General features: G+C 38.2%; 1 protein-coding gene across 7 annotated transcripts in view; it reads left to right on the top strand.

Moving 5' to 3' along the window:
* The window catches only part of MLI (muscular LMNA interacting protein), a 258,152-nt gene that overhangs the window by 64,059 nt on the left and 176,752 nt on the right, over nucleotides 1-17,341 (top strand). The window contains exon 1 of one of the 7 annotated variants that reach the window (XM_011756776.3): nucleotides 7,825-8,306. The exons of the other annotated variants lie outside the window; for them this stretch is intronic. Coding sequence (XP_011755078.2) covers nucleotides 8,274-8,306 — 33 coding nt within the window. The 5' untranslated portion in view covers nucleotides 7,825-8,273. Of the gene's footprint in view, nucleotides 1-7,824; nucleotides 8,307-17,341 lie in introns of those variants that run through there. 7 annotated transcript variants of the gene reach the window in all.

Here is a 17,341-nt window from a genome sequence, read left to right as displayed (position 1 = left end):
TTTTTATTCAAGGTGATTTATGGTTATTTGTCCTTGCTTTTCTCTACAGTGTCTAGGTGGATTTGTGATTGGTTAGTTGAATTTTCATAACCCCATCAGAACTTTTACCGATTTGATCAAATTCTTCAAGGCAACTTTTAATTATGCAGTAATTATAAATAGCATTGTTAATATGAGTCTATCAAATATTGAAAATCCCTACCAACGTTGCCAAACACATAGCATTTACTCGATAGATATCAATGCTTAACAATAGATATTAGTGCTTATTGTTAGTAACTGTATTATTTAGAGATTCTGTCATACATGCTTCCAGACTGTAAATGTTTTAAAAAAGTCAAAGTGCTATTTTTTCTAACTACCATTTCTATGGGTCTGTAGTCAGGATGCAAGTTCAGATATCAGCTCAGAGATATCTCACAAAGAACAGTTTCCTCTTTTATTCCATATGGCCTCCTGGTCTCTCAGGTCACCAAGGTAGTTTTCCCGGTGATTAGGTTCCCAGCACCAAAGCTGCTATCTCCAAGAAACTTCTCTGATCTGCCAGGTGACACCCTCAGAGGTCAGTTCAAAACCAATCTAAGACTTCCAGTTTTGACTCAAGTTTTGCTACACTTAATAGAGGGTGTTGAATATGTATGTTTCATCATTACAGAACCATTTTATTTATGTTTGACAAATAGTACAAAAAGCATGAAGGAGTTAAATTGGATTAACACTGTTGTTCAATATTAGGGTGAATTATTTCATTGCCTTTTAACCTACTAAAGCCTATTGCTCTGGTAAGCATCAGGATGATATGTTTTTCTGAAATGATAAAATAATCTCTCTGGAGAAACAATTGCCTGTCTCTGCAACTTCCAATCCTCTCCTTCCCCACGAGCCTAAAATCAATAGATGTGCCAAGGAGTGGGTCAGGATGAGGAAACCTAAGGCCCTTTATCATAATCTCTATTAACCTTCCCAAAGCCACTCCAAAGAAGCATACATCTAACTAAAAGTCATGCTGATTGTGCAAATATTGGCAATGTGTAGACCATGTGTAGACCCAATTCAAACCAGACTGATATCTCTGGGCTCTGTCTACACAGAGTCACATTTGGTATCTTCATTGCTCCTCCTTCCACAACTGTATTGCAGAAGACTCTGGACCTATAATTTGGAAAGGCTATTGGACCTGTTTCTGAAGGAAAGTGCATGTAGGCCATTGCAAGTGGGGTTTAATTAATGGAAATGCAACATAATGCTCACATTTTCTAAGATGAGGCATGTCTGTAGCCACCATTTGCAGAATTTCCTCTTGGAAAGAGAGAGCAGCCTAATAGATTGCTCTGGGTGGCTTCTTCCAGGCTTCAAGGAAGACATTTTGCATAGCGTTGTGGAGGCATCACCAAAATCGAAGCCTGAATACAATTTTATCCAAATAGCCTTGCATGAAAAATATTCATCTCCTGTATTCCCACGGTGAAAATACATCAGCTGATCACGGGGACTGGTTGGTATTATTTCTAGGCTTGATTTAGGTCAGTGTTTTCTAGGGGTGAGGGTGAGATTTGCCAGAGGCTAGAACTTTAAAGGGTTTTTGCTTTTAAAAAGAAAAAAAGAGAAAGAAATCAAAATGGATTTGGGTCATTAACCTGATTCTTACAGCAACTGGATAACTATTTCCTTTTTCTAGTCCAGGAGCAAAGGACTAGGGTGAATGATCCACTGAGAACGTCTTGTGTTACGATCAATACTGAGGGAGTCTCTTTCATCAAATTTACTTTGCCTGTTGCTTTGCCAGATATTTTTAGTTCTGCAGTGTTTTAGACTTTATATCTCTCTGCTATACAAAACCGAAGTAATCAAGGCTGCCATAATATCTGAAAAATATGTAGATCAGCCTAGGGGAGTAATCAGTCCCCTTGACTGTTGGTAAATGTCTATTTAAAGCAAAGTTGACAAATCTTTTGTGTAAAGGGTCAAATAGTCAATATTTTAGGTTTTCTTGGCTACAACTACCCAACCTTGCCTTTATAGCAAAAGACAACAGGTAAATGGAAGGATATGGCTGTTTTCCAATAAAACTTCATTAAAAAAAAAAATAGGTGGCAGACCAGCATTGGTCTGTGCATCTTAGTTACAGACTTCTGATTTAGACCATTACTGGCAAATCTATGAAAAACAGACTACATTCAAAGCTTTAATATTCAAAATAATTACACATAATTATTATTAATAGTTACACCTAATATGTGTTTCAAGATAATTTGCTTGAAAAACATACCAAACTCACTTTTTTCTTTAAAAAATTAAACAGAGCAGGGGGCTTTAACTGCACCCTCTGTAGAAGTTGTAAACTCTGTATCTTATTAACATAAAAAAGAGGCAGATGCCATGTGTCAGTGTGTACTGGGATTGATAGCTCCATAAACTTAAAGCATCAGTTGGTCTTGGCATACCATTTATAAAGTTTGCAAGCAAGCAAATTCTTTAAGAAGCAGATGATAAAGCTCAGTCAAGAGCACTTACCTTCAAAATACATGGCTCAAGATGCGTGTTTTCTCGCCAGACATATAGTTGAATTATTTAAACTATTATTGGGGATTATGGAGCATTTTTCATGGATGAGAAAATAGCTTTACATGCAGGTCAAAATTAAGTTTCTATATCTAGATACTACTTTGCTGTGGTTCAGGTTGTTCTCATTTTCACTCAGCAATTTAACAGAAAAATGAAATGATGACCTGAATAGGTTGTATGCCCACAAGACCTACTGTCATTTTGGTAGAAATGTTTCAACTGGCCCAATTTACCTCCCTTGATGGGCAGGAGGTTCACCTACTGCTTCTTACTGTCATCGATTAGGTTAACAGTGTTTGAAAATGGATTTGTGATCAGTTCATTTTCTCTAATTTCTACCTAAAATTTTATGTTTATAAAATATCACACAGGCAGTAATAGCTTAAGCAGTTCTCTAGCACTTGTTTAGAGTTTAGAAACAGGCATAGAAAGAGTAATGTCAGCAGCCAGGCATGGTGACTCATGCTTGTAATCCCCTCACTTTGGGAGGCTGAAGCAGGCAAGATCACTTGAGCCTGGGAGCTTGAGACCAGCCTGGGCAATGTAGTGAAACCCCATCTCTACAAAAAATTAGCTGGGCGTGGTTGTGCATAACTGTAGTCTCAGCTACTCGAGAGGTTGAGGTGAGCAGACTGCTTCAGTCCGAGGCTGCTGTGAGCCTGTGAGCCATGATTGCACCACTGCATGCCAGCCTGGGCAACAGAGAGAGACCCTGTCTCAAAAAAGAAAAAAACGTTGCCAGATTTAGCTAACAAAAATATAGGAGGAACAATGGACTAAATCTGAATTTCAGATATACAACAAATAATTTTCTTTTCTTTTCTTTCTTTCTTTCTTTTTTTTTTTTTTTTTGAGATGGAGTCTCTCTCTTGTCACCCAAGCTGGAGTGCAGTGGTGTGATCTCAGCTCACTGCAACCTCCGTCTCCTGGGTTCAAGCAATTCTCCTACCTCTGCCTCCCAAATAGCTGGGATTACAGGTGCCTGCCACCACACACAGCTAATTTTTGCATTTTTAGTAGAGACGGGGTTTCACCACGTTGGCCAGGCTGGTATCGAACTCCTGACCTCGTGATCACCTGCCTCGGCCTCCCAAAGTGCTGGTATTACAGGTGTGAACCACTGCGCCCGGCCCGACAAATAATTTTCTAGTGTTAAGTATGTTGCACAAAATATTTGGGACATACCTATACTAAATAAATATCCTAAATATTTGAAGGGACAATTACACTAAAAACTTATTTGGTGTTTTTCTGAAATTAAAATTTAATGAGGCATCCTAATATACTGAAGCAGGATCTAGGAAATGGAGTTTTCACTATATATTATATTTTCTATCAGGTATGATGAAAATTAAAAAATGCAAGTACTTCAGTTAGACAATCTTCATGGGCGAATCTGTTTAGGTTGAGTACCTACTCCTATGCCATGTCGTTAGCTGGGTGAGATTTGGCTTAAGCAGGTAAAGCACCTCTAATGCAAGCATGGGAAGGATACGGTTGCCGTAGGGGTATGTTTTCTTAATTTAAGATGGGTAGGAAACATTTAAAATGATGGCTTGAGCTCATTCTCTATTTTAATAATGAATTTGCTTTTATTCTTTCCCTCTGAGTTTTATAGTGTATTATTTGGAAGTTATAAAAGAAACAAAGATGCTAATACTCATATGTTCATTATCCAGAGCAAACCATTGTAAACATTTTGCTGTTTATTGATCCAGGCTTTCACATATATAAGTAGGGCACATCAGATGTCTTGATTATTCTAAATCACTTTACCTCTGATATGTCATCTTTACCTTTAATTTCCAGATTAATGAGCTTGATTCCTTTCCCCCCACCATATTGTGGGAGTCCATGGCTGCCAGAATGGTTAAAAAGATTCACTGAAAGCAATAGTATCCTCAGCGTGATATCATCTTTTGCTCCCCATTCCTCCTTTAATGGATCCTCCATCATCCCTGTATTTGTCCTGCCTCCTCTTTTATGTTATCTAATCTTATAGCATCAGTTGTCCCTCTTACTGCCTTCCTCCAAAGACCGCTACACAAAACTGTCCTACAGAGTTGACTTTTACTGGAGGTTAGAAAGTTAGTGGAGGTGGACTACAGCATAGCACAGGATGGGAAGGAGCTGAATATGGAGTGCCAGGCATCCTGTTCTTAGAAATTCCTCTGGCATCATCAGCAGTGGGGCTTTTTCACCTGGGCTCTGGCCAGTTTCCATGCTGTAATTTACCAAACCTGATACTCCTTCCCCAGAACCTTTCCACTGGGTCCCTCCTCTCCTCATTTGAGAGTCTGACAAACTGTTTCTTGGTTGCCTTTGCTTCGCTTACCTCCTCTGGACTCTAAACCTGCAAATGTACATTACTGTATTATTCAGAGCTGTAGACACCTTGTTTAACCCCCTCCCCTGTGCTGGACTTTCCCAGGAGTCTTATACTTTCTCAAACAAAAAAATTATATGTTTATATAAACATACAGACTCGATCTTCACCCCCCACCCCAGTTTTAGAGACCCCTAAACCTCTCTCATCACAGAAAATGAGGTTGACAACTGATCAGACCTCACTAATTTTATACTGTAAAACGCTTTTTGAATGTGCATGTCCTTTTTTTACAATAATTTCACTTTCTATTTAATATCAATGGGCTAAGCTTCAAAAAATAATTGTAAATGATCGTATTCAATATTATACAGTGATAGTTTTACACTTACATATAACTAAACCCATGTGATAAAAAGACATACACGTTTTTTGTCTGAGAAAACATATTTTTATATATAAAATTGTTACATATGTAAATTTATTTCTATAAAATACATACATTTATATAAGTAATTTATATAAAGATGTGTATTTAATATTTAATCTATAAAATAGACTATATAAATGTTATATGTCTGTGTGTATATATGTATATACATCTATATAAAAACCAACTACCCAAAGGGCCAGAGGAAACTTTTCAAGTATAGTTATTTTTTTAAACTTGAGCCAAATTATTGGGCAAGAATATCTTCATCACCCATTATCTCTGTGGGTGAAAGATTTATTCTCCTCTTTCATGTCCCCTTCCCCTCACCATCCTCACCCTGATCTCACAGAATTTTTTTAAATAAGCTGTATTTCAGCTCTAAGATTCATGATTTTATGATTCTGCCTAAGTGCCCTTCAAGACTCAAGCCGAGGACTGTTTTATTTTATTGTTTTATTTTTCAGATCAGCCTTCTCACCTTCTCATCTGGCCCCAGTACCCTCTGACCCTGATGCGTCACTCTGCACCCCTCTAGTTTATTCACTAGTCTCTCTGGGAAATTCCTGGCACCATCCTGGGGGAGGTGTTACCTTCACAATCCTAAAATACCCGCAGGTCTCCGCGGTGGCAGTGAAGAGGGGAGCCTTCAATGCTTGTGCAAATTACACAGAATATTTGGTACTAGCAACTGGATTCAGTTAGGAGTTTTAGTGCAAGAAAATGAGGAGAAAAGCACTGGAACCTATCAATCAATGTTGGGGTTCACACAGTTTTTTTTTTTTTTTTTTTTTTTTGAGACAGAGTTTGCTTTTGTCGCCCAGGCTGGAGTGCAATGGCGCGATCTCTGCTCACTGCAACCTCTGCCTCCCGGGTTCAAGCGATTCTCCTGCCTTAGTCTCCTGAAGTAGCTGGGATTACAGGCTCCCGCCACCACGCCCAGCTGAATTTTTTTTTTTTTTTTTTGTATTTTTAGTTGAGACGGGGTTTCGCCGTGTTGGCCAGGCTGGTCTTAAACTCCTGACCTCAGGTGATCCACCTGCCTCGTTCTCCCAAAGTGCTGGGATTACAGGCGTGAGGCACCGCGCCGGGCTGGGGTCCACACGTTTTTTTCAGAAAATTGTAAGACACTGACCTGTCCCCAGCAGATTTTTTGATGCCCATGATTACTCACCGTCATTTTATTCATTTTACTTTTGTAGTTCGTTAAGTAGGACTGTTTGTTTTTTCATCTGTGCTTCTGTCACATTTTTCAGCTTATTTATTTGTGTTTAAAAATATTTCAGACACATGACCAAGAGAAATGATGAATTTTCAGTATTAATTGAAACTTCTTGTGTAGCTCTTTCTGTCTCATTCTCCCCAATTTTCCCTAGCGTTTTCTGTGCTAGATTTAGTGTTTCTAATTCTCATTATAACTATATATAAAATTATATATAGTTACTTCTGCATTTCTTGAAACATAACTCATATGATAACATGCTGGTTATTCTTTTGTAATTTGATTATTTTTAGAATATTATGTTTCTGAGATACAGGTATGTTAATACATATAATTCTAGGTAATTGATTCCTTTGTACTATTTCACAGAATGAATATATTTATTTATCTATTCCTCTGTTGATGGGCATTTAGATTATTTTCTTATTTTCCTATTTCTTCTCATGCAAAACATCAATAAAATATTCATGCACACAATTTCTTGGGCTAAGTGCAGGAGTTTGGCCAGTTTGGAGGAACTGCCAAACATGTATAAAACCATCAGATCTTGTGAGAACTCACTCACTATCACGAGAACAGCATGGGTGACACCGGTCCCATGATCCAATCACCTCCCACCAGGTCCCTCCCCCGACACGTGGGGATTACAATTCAGAGATGAGATTTGGGTGGGGACACAGCAAAACCGTATCAGACGATGTATCCATATTCACTTTTTCTGGAATATTGACAAGTTGCTCTCCAAAGGAGATTTACCAATTTATTCTCCCTTTAGCAATAAGGGACCTGTTGCTCCACATTCTCACTAGCATTTGGTGCTGCCAATTTGGTGGGTAGAAAATCATATTTCATTATGATTTTGATTTGCATTTTCCTGATTACTAGTAAGACTGAATATCTTTCATTTTTTTGGCCATTTGTATTTCTGTGAATTTCCTCCTCATATGATTTGCAAATGATTTTATTTTTAAAAACCTGAATTATAGAGCACTTAATATACTTTGACTTGTAAATCTCCTCTTGATTTTATTACTGCAAATGTATTTTCCCCAGCTGTAGAGTACTATAGTATTGTTTTCATAACTCTCTAGAAAGCAGTTAACTCATGTGTAATATTTTGTATTTGTCTATCTCTTTTCCTTATAAGGCTATAAGTGAGAACAGAAATAGAATTTTTCATTTTTATTTCTTTAGTTCCTGGCATATCCACTAAAACTGCTTGAATTTATTTGAGAGTACCAGTTAATTTAATGTAGAAGCTATTGTAAGTTTGAGTTTCTTACTTAAGGCTTTCTATTTGAAGGTATTTCTGTCAACCCTAGGTCATATAATTTATGCATGTATTAATATGTACTAATAAACATATTAAATGTGACATAGTTTTTGTAGCCAAGTCAGATTAGGTCCTTTTTTAACTTTTAAAATAGAGCTTCCCTCAATTTTCAGGCAAAGAGTTTCTCTTAGAACACTGCTAAGGTCAAGATAGGTTAATATATTCGGATGGGATTGAAATAACAGATGCATTGCTATTTCCAGTCCAGAGTTGTTGGGGAAGCAGGGAGGAAGGAGGGCATAATTTGTACTGTGCTTTGTCATCTTTTCAGCTCATCAATATCAGCAGCTGACACAGGCGAGTGTTTGTCAATGAGTTCTATTGGCTGACACTGACCTTGTCGTTACAACCACCGCTTTCTTGACATCTGCTAGTTTGACACGTGGCACCGGATTCCATGTGCAGCTGGTACCTTGGATTTGAATGTTCTGTGAGTTCTATGACATTAGTACAATTCCTCGATATTGTCACCCTGTTATACATTTAACATCAATGATAGCTGTGTACTGTCTTTGTATTTCTTATTTCATATCGCACTAGTTATGTTTTAGGTGGCATGGCTGTTTATAATGGTATCAGACAACAGATGTTAAATTAGCTATGGACTAATTAGCATGCTCAACTTCAGAATTGCTCCAGGAAAAGTTGATTTTACTATAACTTTATATAATGGGAAATAATTTAATTAAATTGTGGGTAGGAATGAGTGTCATGAATCTGAAAAATTGCTTTGCATTTAAGCTGCAACTTTTTAAGACTAAATTTGAGATTTTATATTTTTTAATTTAAAAATAATTTTAAGTAGAACAAACTTGGGAATGTAAAAATGTTTCATGATTTTAATGATTTGATCTTGAAATAGGTTTCAACATGTAATTCTAATTTCTTAATATAGTCTCAGTTATGCTTTGTGACTGTGAATTACAGAAGCCACGGTTCTACTTTTTCCCCTTTGTCCTTCCTTGAACTTTCTTGCTCCCCCCATCACCCCTCCCTTCTCTCTTTCCTAAGCTGGCATACCAGTTTTTGTACACTCTTTAGTTGAAGCTTAAGATTCCACACCTGAAGGTTCATTTCTTATTTTTTTTTTCCAGTAGTGTCCCTGGAAACTATGAATTATCCACAGTAGTAATTGATGATAACAATTTTGTTTATGGTGCTGAACATGATCACATTTACTGCTGGGTGTGTCAAGCCTATGATGATGGAATAATAAGTGGGTACTGAACGTTCCTGCAGCTTTTATTCGCAAGGCACTGCTCTTGCAATCAGGGTCACATTACATAGATGTAAGTGAAATAAGACAGGGAGAGGGTATTTATTTAATCCACCATGAATGCATTCCAGAGTGACTTAATTGCTTTTCTATACGTCAAGCAGGTGGATATGTGTACATATACAATAACTTGGAATCTTTTTAATTTGGGTTAACAATTTAACAAGGAGAGAAAAGTACTCTTTGCAAATTCAGGAATTATTTTTTCTTTTTGAATTTCTCAAATAGGGAAGATTAGTGTATTTTCATTGCATTGTTTTAGCTTGTTCCCCCAGGGTAGCACAGCTTTGACTGTTCCCAATGTATCCCTGTTACTGTAAAGGCATTTTAATCTAAGAGTCACGGGAGCAAATAGGATGGTGGATAAAAGCTTCAAAAATTCGGCCATTGTGAATTTCTGCAAAATTTTCTTTGCTTCATTTACTTTGTATCTAAAAGTTGTATATGTCGAGACTTGAAGGTTTTTTGAGATGATCCCAGGTGTTACTCTAGGAATGTATTCCAATTTTGTAGCAAACCTCCACTTCTTGAAGACCCTTCTTAAAGCACAGATAGACCAGATTTGAAATCTACTGTGTTCACCCTGCAGGTAGTTTTTCACTAGAAATTGCATCCGTAACAGGCTTTTCATCTTAGTAAGTCATGGGCTTCAACTGAGAGTTCCTTAAATGGATAACTGAGGCACAAGGCCAGACCAAGTGACAGTTACATCTTCATCCTACTCCTCTCTCCTGACACCAGCCCTACCATTTCTAACTGGCTGAGGTTCCAAGTGGCACCTCTGAGAGGCATTGAGAAACATTGTATGACAATAGCTAAGACCTCAGTGCTATGGAGTCAGAAGGACCTGTGCCTGAGTGCTATAGCTATTGCATGCTGTACGACCTCGGGAGAGGTTAGTGAACCATTTTTAAGTATCAGAATTCCCACTTATTAAATAGGGATGATAGTCATACCTATTTCAAAAAGTTTTTGTGAGGACTCCATGAGAAAGTACTTAATAAATGTTTGGCACACAGTAAACATCGTGTTTATCATGATATCATGATTGTCTGCATCATCTCTGGTCATGTCAAAATTCTCTGGGGGATATTCGAAGAGATCAAGTTTCTCATTTGTAGCTAGGCTACAAATAAACAAAAGGAATCAGTGAGATTAAAGGGTGGAAGCCCAGTAGAGTGAGCCTTAACAGCTTTACAAGCCTAGCTGCAGTGTCCTGTGAGAAGCCTTCAGCTTGCCAAGCACAGATCCATTCCTTTGAAAAGGTCATTGCGTGACGAGCTGCCTACCAGTGGCTGACTCACACAAGCATCTATTCACATTCATTTTCCTACATGAATAGTTCCAGAGTTACCAGAGTTCTAGCCTCAGCTCAAGGCCTTCATTTATTTATTTATTTTCCCAGAGCAGTCTCATCAGGCTATGAAGCTCCAGCTTGCTTTATGTTGATGACTGCTGAGTCTACATCTGCTGCTCTCACTTATTCTGAATTCTGAACAAGAAATTCCTTAGGCTGCATTCCAGGCCCTTTGTATTCTCTCCTGGACCTGCCATGACAGCCTGAATTTCCACTGCTCAGATTTATGTGTCCTGTGTCCTGGAATAACTGAACTATTGGTTATTTTCTATGAATACTCCATATTTTTCAGCCTTCATCCTCCTCACATTTACCACCGTTGTATGTGTGTTCATTGGTTCTTTATCTACATTTACTCCTTAGCTAGGTAATATGATTCAATCTCAAGGTTGTACAGACTCTCTGTATCTTTATAACTTCCACATTTACATCTCCAGATGTTACTCTATGTTTAAATTCTAGGCTCATATATCTAACTCCATATTCAGCATCTTCACTTGAATGTCTAAAAGACCCCTCCAGCCTAAGGTGTCCACAATTGAACAGTGGTTCTTTCTCTTCTTACCCCACCTATTTATGTGTGTATATTTAATTTTTAGTATTACTTTGTGCTTTTCTTGACTGAACTTTGGAATCAGCAATTTCTGCAGGAAACCTCATTCATTTTAGGGGAATGGGGCATAAAGAAACCAAGATTCAGGTGCTTAATATGCTCATTGCTACTAGGGAGTGAGATCATGTCACCACTTTGCTATGAATATTTCAATAGTTTCCCATTTCACTCAGAATAAAAGCCAAGTCCGTTATAGTGGGTGACAAGGCCCTAGCAATCTGGCCCCTTCTTAAGAACCTTGCCACATCCCTTGTGGCTCTTCTCCAGGGTCATTTTCTCCGGTCACACCAACCTCTGTTCTTCAGGGATGTCAGATAGTCTCCCACCTTTGGGTCTTGGTTTTTGCTGTCCTCTGTTGGAGTATTTTCACCTAGTTATCTGCATAGTTTATTTCTTCATCTCTTTCAATCTTCTTCTTAAAAGTCGCCTCCAAGGAAGCCTTCTCTGTCCAACCTATTTAAATCTGTTGTGCTCTCACCTCCATCTTCTGGTACTCCCTGTGCATATCTTCCATGCTTAGTTCCTTCTCAGCATGACCAGAATATTCTAAGATATTATATAATTTATTTTATTTATCATCTATCTCCGTCTTCTAAAATAGAGGTGACATGAAGGCAGGGATTTTTGTGTATTTAGCTCTCTGTTTTATCCCCAGGATCTGGGGTAACACCTGGCACCTAGCCAGTGCTCAGTCAAGATTTTTTGAACAAATGATGAGTAAATGAACATTATGAGTATACGGAAGTAGGGAGTGGTTTCTGGAAGTCTATTCTAATATGGCGTCAAAGCCAAAAAGTCCTATAGCTGAGTCTCTTCAGTGACTATGAGGGTAGAAGGCAAGGAGGTGTTACAAAATCTGCCTTAGGTATATAAACTGCTGAAAAGGTACAAGTTTCACATTTATAGCAAATAGCCTTGGATTCAGATTGTTTGTCTTTATCTATTAATGAGTCCATTCTGATGACTCAATGACTAAATTGAAGTGGGTGGTTTTATAGAGGGAAAGTGTTTCAAGAGAAAGAAATGTTATTTGATGCAAAAAAAAAATGTAAAAAAAAAAACCCACGGAAATCAGGGATGAAAAATAGTAGCAAAGAGGAATGAATCTAATAGAGGGGCTAAAAAATTTCCGATAATCCAGGACATCTTTGAAAGCTTGGTGACTCTTCACTTGCACACCTTCTCCTTCCTCTGGGGGCCACTGCCCTCAGATGTGTGAGGGTCGGTGAGAAGGAAGAGAATCCAAGCTCTGGACCTGCGTGGGTTGTGAGAACATTACTTTGTCTAAATAAAATAAAGTAGATTCTGCTTGGATGATGCTGCCATTTATTGAACTGATTAAGAAAAATTAAAAAAAACACAAGATACTTTATGATGCTTATGGGAAAGATACTCTTTTTTCGACTCCGCCACTGTTTGAGATTCTTGCTCTTTGCCAGAAGATCCATCTGCCAGGCAGCAACCAGGCTTTCTGCAGAGCCTAAAGCTCTACCTGGGGAATGTGTCCAGAAGGAGAACACCTGGGCAGGCTGAACCTACTCATGAGTTAATGCAACTTACTGAGCTAAGCAGCTTTCTTCTGGAGTCTTCAGAAAGGGCCATAGTATCATTTTCAAGTTAGCTCTTGTTCCCAAAAGGAAATTTGCATATTCTTATGCCTATGTGTTTTCCAAACTTGACACATTTGGTTTATGCAAGATGGTTTCAGAATTGAAGTAAAATAGTTTGTCTTTTCTGAAGAACAAGCCAAGGAAAAGCAAGAAACTTCTGCTTAGGTCTCTGAGGCATCAAACTTCCTGAATATGTCAAAAGTCAGATGCTGGAGGTTCAGGGAAGGAAGAAGTGAGGGTCTGGCCTAAGTGGGAGCACCAATGGATCAATCAAAGCATACATATATAGTAACTTATGAAATTACTGATTCATTTTACCCTTCTTAGCTTTCCCTGGGGTTCTGTAGTAGGTGAGACAATCTTGATGCCAGAGTTGAACGAGGTCAAAGAGCATGGCCAGTCACAAAGACTGTGTCATTATTTAACCTTAGAAGATAAATGTCCCTCATCCCCATATCTCTCTAGCCCATATTTTTAATTACGGAGGGGTCAAAGAACATTCCAAAGCACATCTGTCTCTCAGGTGTTTGAGCAGACAGGCTTCTCAACTTTGGTGGCCATTGTTTATCAGTTTCTGTGAAGCTCAAAAAGCTTAAGTCATAAAAAAAAGCCACTATGCTTGAATAGCTTATTATACATATTACAGTGGTCTCATAACTGGTAAGCAAATCTCAGAGGTTGTGCCAGATAAGGGTATGGAGAAAATTATTATTCTGTGTTTTTATTTTCACCTTTTAAATTTCTATTTAGGTGCACGTGTTACATTATACATTTGTCCAGGACCACATGTGCATGATAATGAATAAACAAATTAATAGATATTTCTATAGAAGTATGTGCTCAAATTATTTTATTGATAAGTCCATACTCCAGAAACCTTGGAGGCCACCTTTTTTCCCCTCAAGTTCAACATTTTTTGAGGCCTATAGCAAAGAGTTTTTACTGTTTCTAGTGGAAACTGAATAAAAGGGGGGAATAAAATATTTAGACTTATAATTCTGGTGGATTTCTAAATACTTTATTCCTATAACAAAGTACAACATTAGCCTCTTTATTTTCAAATAAACCTCTTTTATTTTTGGTGTGGGTTTTAGTTGAATTAATAAATTGATTCAGGATTTAAAAGACATATGCAAATTTGCAGACATTCTCTACATATGTAGCCGTGCTGGGTTACGTAACATTAATCATTAAAAAAGAAAAGTCCCTTTACAATAGTAACATTTCAGCAAGGCTAAAATATCTATTTTCAGGATATAAATTCCATTGGGAATTATCTTAGCTAAGTCTGATTATTGGGCCACCTGGTATTTTATGCTACCTGATTAGTTTTATATCCCAAGGCCACGTGATAATTTTACTCCCAGGATTCAAAGCTGTACTTTTTCTTTTCAAGGAGTACAGAATGTGGCTGAATACACATTTTGATTTTGAGCAATGACAGGTTAGCTGAAAGACTTGGGTTTCAGGACAGTTCTATATCTGATGGATGGCTTATATGACATAGCTCTAAGACTATCCCTCTTACAGAATGCTTATACCTGACCCTTTGAGCCTTTCAGCGACAAGAATCAGAATCCATCTCAAAAACAAAACAAAAGAAACAAAATCCCATAATGCCAAATATATGTGAAGTATTTTCTAAAGCCTGAGTTGAGCCCAAATATTGACTTTATTTTTTAAACCAAAATTTGTATTGAACTTACTTCAGAATGTTTCTAAAGTATAGCCTGAACTGCTGCCGATCTTGAACATTTTCAAAACTATGGTACTATAACAAAATTAGGCCATCAATATATTCTCTGAATGAAACTGGGCTTGATTTAGCACCTCTGTCTTAAGTCTCTGAATTGAACCTCCTCATAGCAGTGGGGTCCTCATTGTCTACATACACCACAATCAATTTGTTCATTAATCTGTTCTGACAGTACCTCTCCCCCTTTTAAATAGCCTTGTTTCTGATTTGGAAGTGTCATTCCTTTTTTTTTTTTTTTTTTGAGACGGAGTCTTGCTCTGTCGCCCAGGCTGGAGTGCAGTGGCCGCATCTCAACTCACTGCAAGCTCCGCCTCCCGGGTTTACGCCATTCTCCTGCCTCAGCCTTCCGAGTAGCTGGGACCACAGGCACCCGCCACCTCGCCCGGCTAGTTTTTTTTTTTTTTTTTTTTGTATTTTTTTAGTAGAGACGGGGTTTCACCGTGTTAGCCAGGATGATCTCGATCTCCTGACCTCGTGATCCGCCCGTCTCGGCCTCCCAAAGTGCTGGGATTACAGGCTTGAGCCACCGCGCCCGGCCCTGGAAGTGTCATTCTTAGTGAAACTAAAATGAGTCGCAGGATTGATCAGTTTTTATTAATCAGGTTTGTTTCTGTTGATCACTTTTGTTCATTTTCTCATGTTTTCTTTCTTATGCTGTTGGATATTAACAGAAGAAGCATAAGCAGCAGTTCTTAAACTGCCTCTCAAGCATCAGAGGGAATTTGATGCTGTGAGATTTAGGCTTTCTTCTAAACTTTTCCATGGGTGATAATGCCCCCACCATGACTCTTCCAACAGAAAATGCCCAGACAGCTGTATGGAGTACATCAGCTATCTTATCAGGATGTCTTGAGATAGAAAAGTTAAGCACAATAGTTAAGTGGAAGATACTTACTTTGTTAGAATCTACTAAACTTAGAAATTACTTAGTTTTTCCCGGGAAGATAATCCTACCTCCATAACTAGTTAGCAAGTTTGACAGACATTCTAGGCTTTCCATTTTAACTTATTTTCACATTCTGTCTAGAATAACTTGCCTTGGTTATTCAGAAATTAATCCTACTGACTTCAAGACAGTCATTTTGACCCTCTCCATTTCAGCAAATATTGGTGTGAGAACCAGCCTTCATATTGTAGTGAGCACCGGTTGTGTGCAGGGCATTCTATCTATGTTAAGTATTGTATCTGTATGTGTGTGACAAAGAGAGAGAGAGAGGGACACACACACACACACATATACACACAGCACAGTGGATTTTGGAATGCATAATTTTGACATTCATAAGCAATCCTAAAGTTCCGAGCCATGGACTCATGTAGTGATTTGTAATTTTGCTTAGCATGAATTTGAATCCCACTTACTTGAGATTCATGTAGGGGACAAAATAACTTTGCTAATGAGTAAGTCAACTGTACACACAAAAATTTATCCTTGTTCTAATCATTTTTCATGTTTTTTTTTTTTATGGTGGAAATACTGTAAAGCAGTGTTTCTCAACCTTAATAATATTGACATTTGGGCCAAATATTTCTTTGTTGCCAGGGACTGTGCTGTGACTTACAGGATATTTAGAAACATCCCTCGCCTATACTCACCAGAGGCCAGGAGCACACCTCTCCCACTTTTTATGACAACCAAAATGTCTCCAGACATTGCCAAATGTACCCTGGGGGGAAAAAATCTCCCAGAATTGAGAACTGCTTCTGTAGAGGAAACTCCTGGTTGATGAGTAAAAGTTGAGCCATCATAAATTGTACCCATATTTCCTATAGTACGTTGTCATACATTGAGATTTTATTTCTGAGAGCACCTTCTATTCATAAAATTACAAAATTGATTTAAAATTTCTAAAGTCACTTAATTAAATATGGAAAATTAAATACTATGAACTCTATATTCCTTTTAAGGGAGACTATCTTTTCCTATAGAGTATCAGCATATCCAATATAGGCATTTCACTTAATATTGTCTGAGAGAAATTATTTAGTAATTGAAGGTGGGATAAAATGGTGAGTGGGAAAGTTATATTCAAGGAATCTAGCCAGGAGACTGAATTAGTCTTGCCTGTAAGATAGAAGGAAAGGTGGGTTTTCAAGATCATGTGGGAGAAAAATCACTGAGTTCCTAAAATGATCATTATTACTGCCAAGTAAATCTAGCCATTCCCCAATTGCAGTGAAAAGCAAGCAATGACTTGATCCTCAGTGTCTGAGAACAGCTCCCTGCGCTCAGCCCCAGTTCCAAGGATCTATTGTCATGATCCTTCTAAACCCTAGACCTCCAGTTACAGATCTCTTTTAATTATACCAACACTTGTTGTTTGAGAACTTGTAAACTTTCAGCCCATTTAAACATTCGTATTTACTGTCTCACTTTTTTGTACTTAACTAATTTTATGATTTCTGCTATTAATTCTTTGGTTTTCAGAGTCATTTCTCTATTCAACAAGATTGTCTCTAAACTAAGCATGTGTTTTTGAATACCAATTCATGAAGATGGTTTTCAGAAGGGAAATTGCAGCTAAGTGAACACAGATAATTTGTCAACCTGGATAGTTTTTACAGCATGACTTTTTTTTTTTTTTTTTTTTTTTTTTTTTTGAGACGGAGTCTCGCTCTGTCGCCCAGGCTGGAGTGCAGTGGCGCGATCTCGGCTCACTGCAAGCTCCGCCTCCTGGGTTTACGCCATTCTCCTGCCTCAGCCTCCTGAGTAGCTGGGACTACAGGCGCCCGCCACCGCGCCCGGCTAGTCTTTTGTATTTTTAGTAGAGACGGGGTTTCACCGTGGTCTCGATCTCCTGACCTTGTGATCCGCCCGCCTCGGCCTCCCAAAGTGCTGGGATTACAGGCGTG

This window comes from Macaca nemestrina, chromosome 5 (genome assembly GCF_043159975.1).
Source record: "Macaca nemestrina isolate mMacNem1 chromosome 5, mMacNem.hap1, whole genome shotgun sequence".
Taxonomy (NCBI): domain Eukaryota; kingdom Metazoa; phylum Chordata; class Mammalia; order Primates; family Cercopithecidae; genus Macaca; species Macaca nemestrina.
This window is presented reverse-complemented; position numbering and strand designations above follow the sequence as displayed.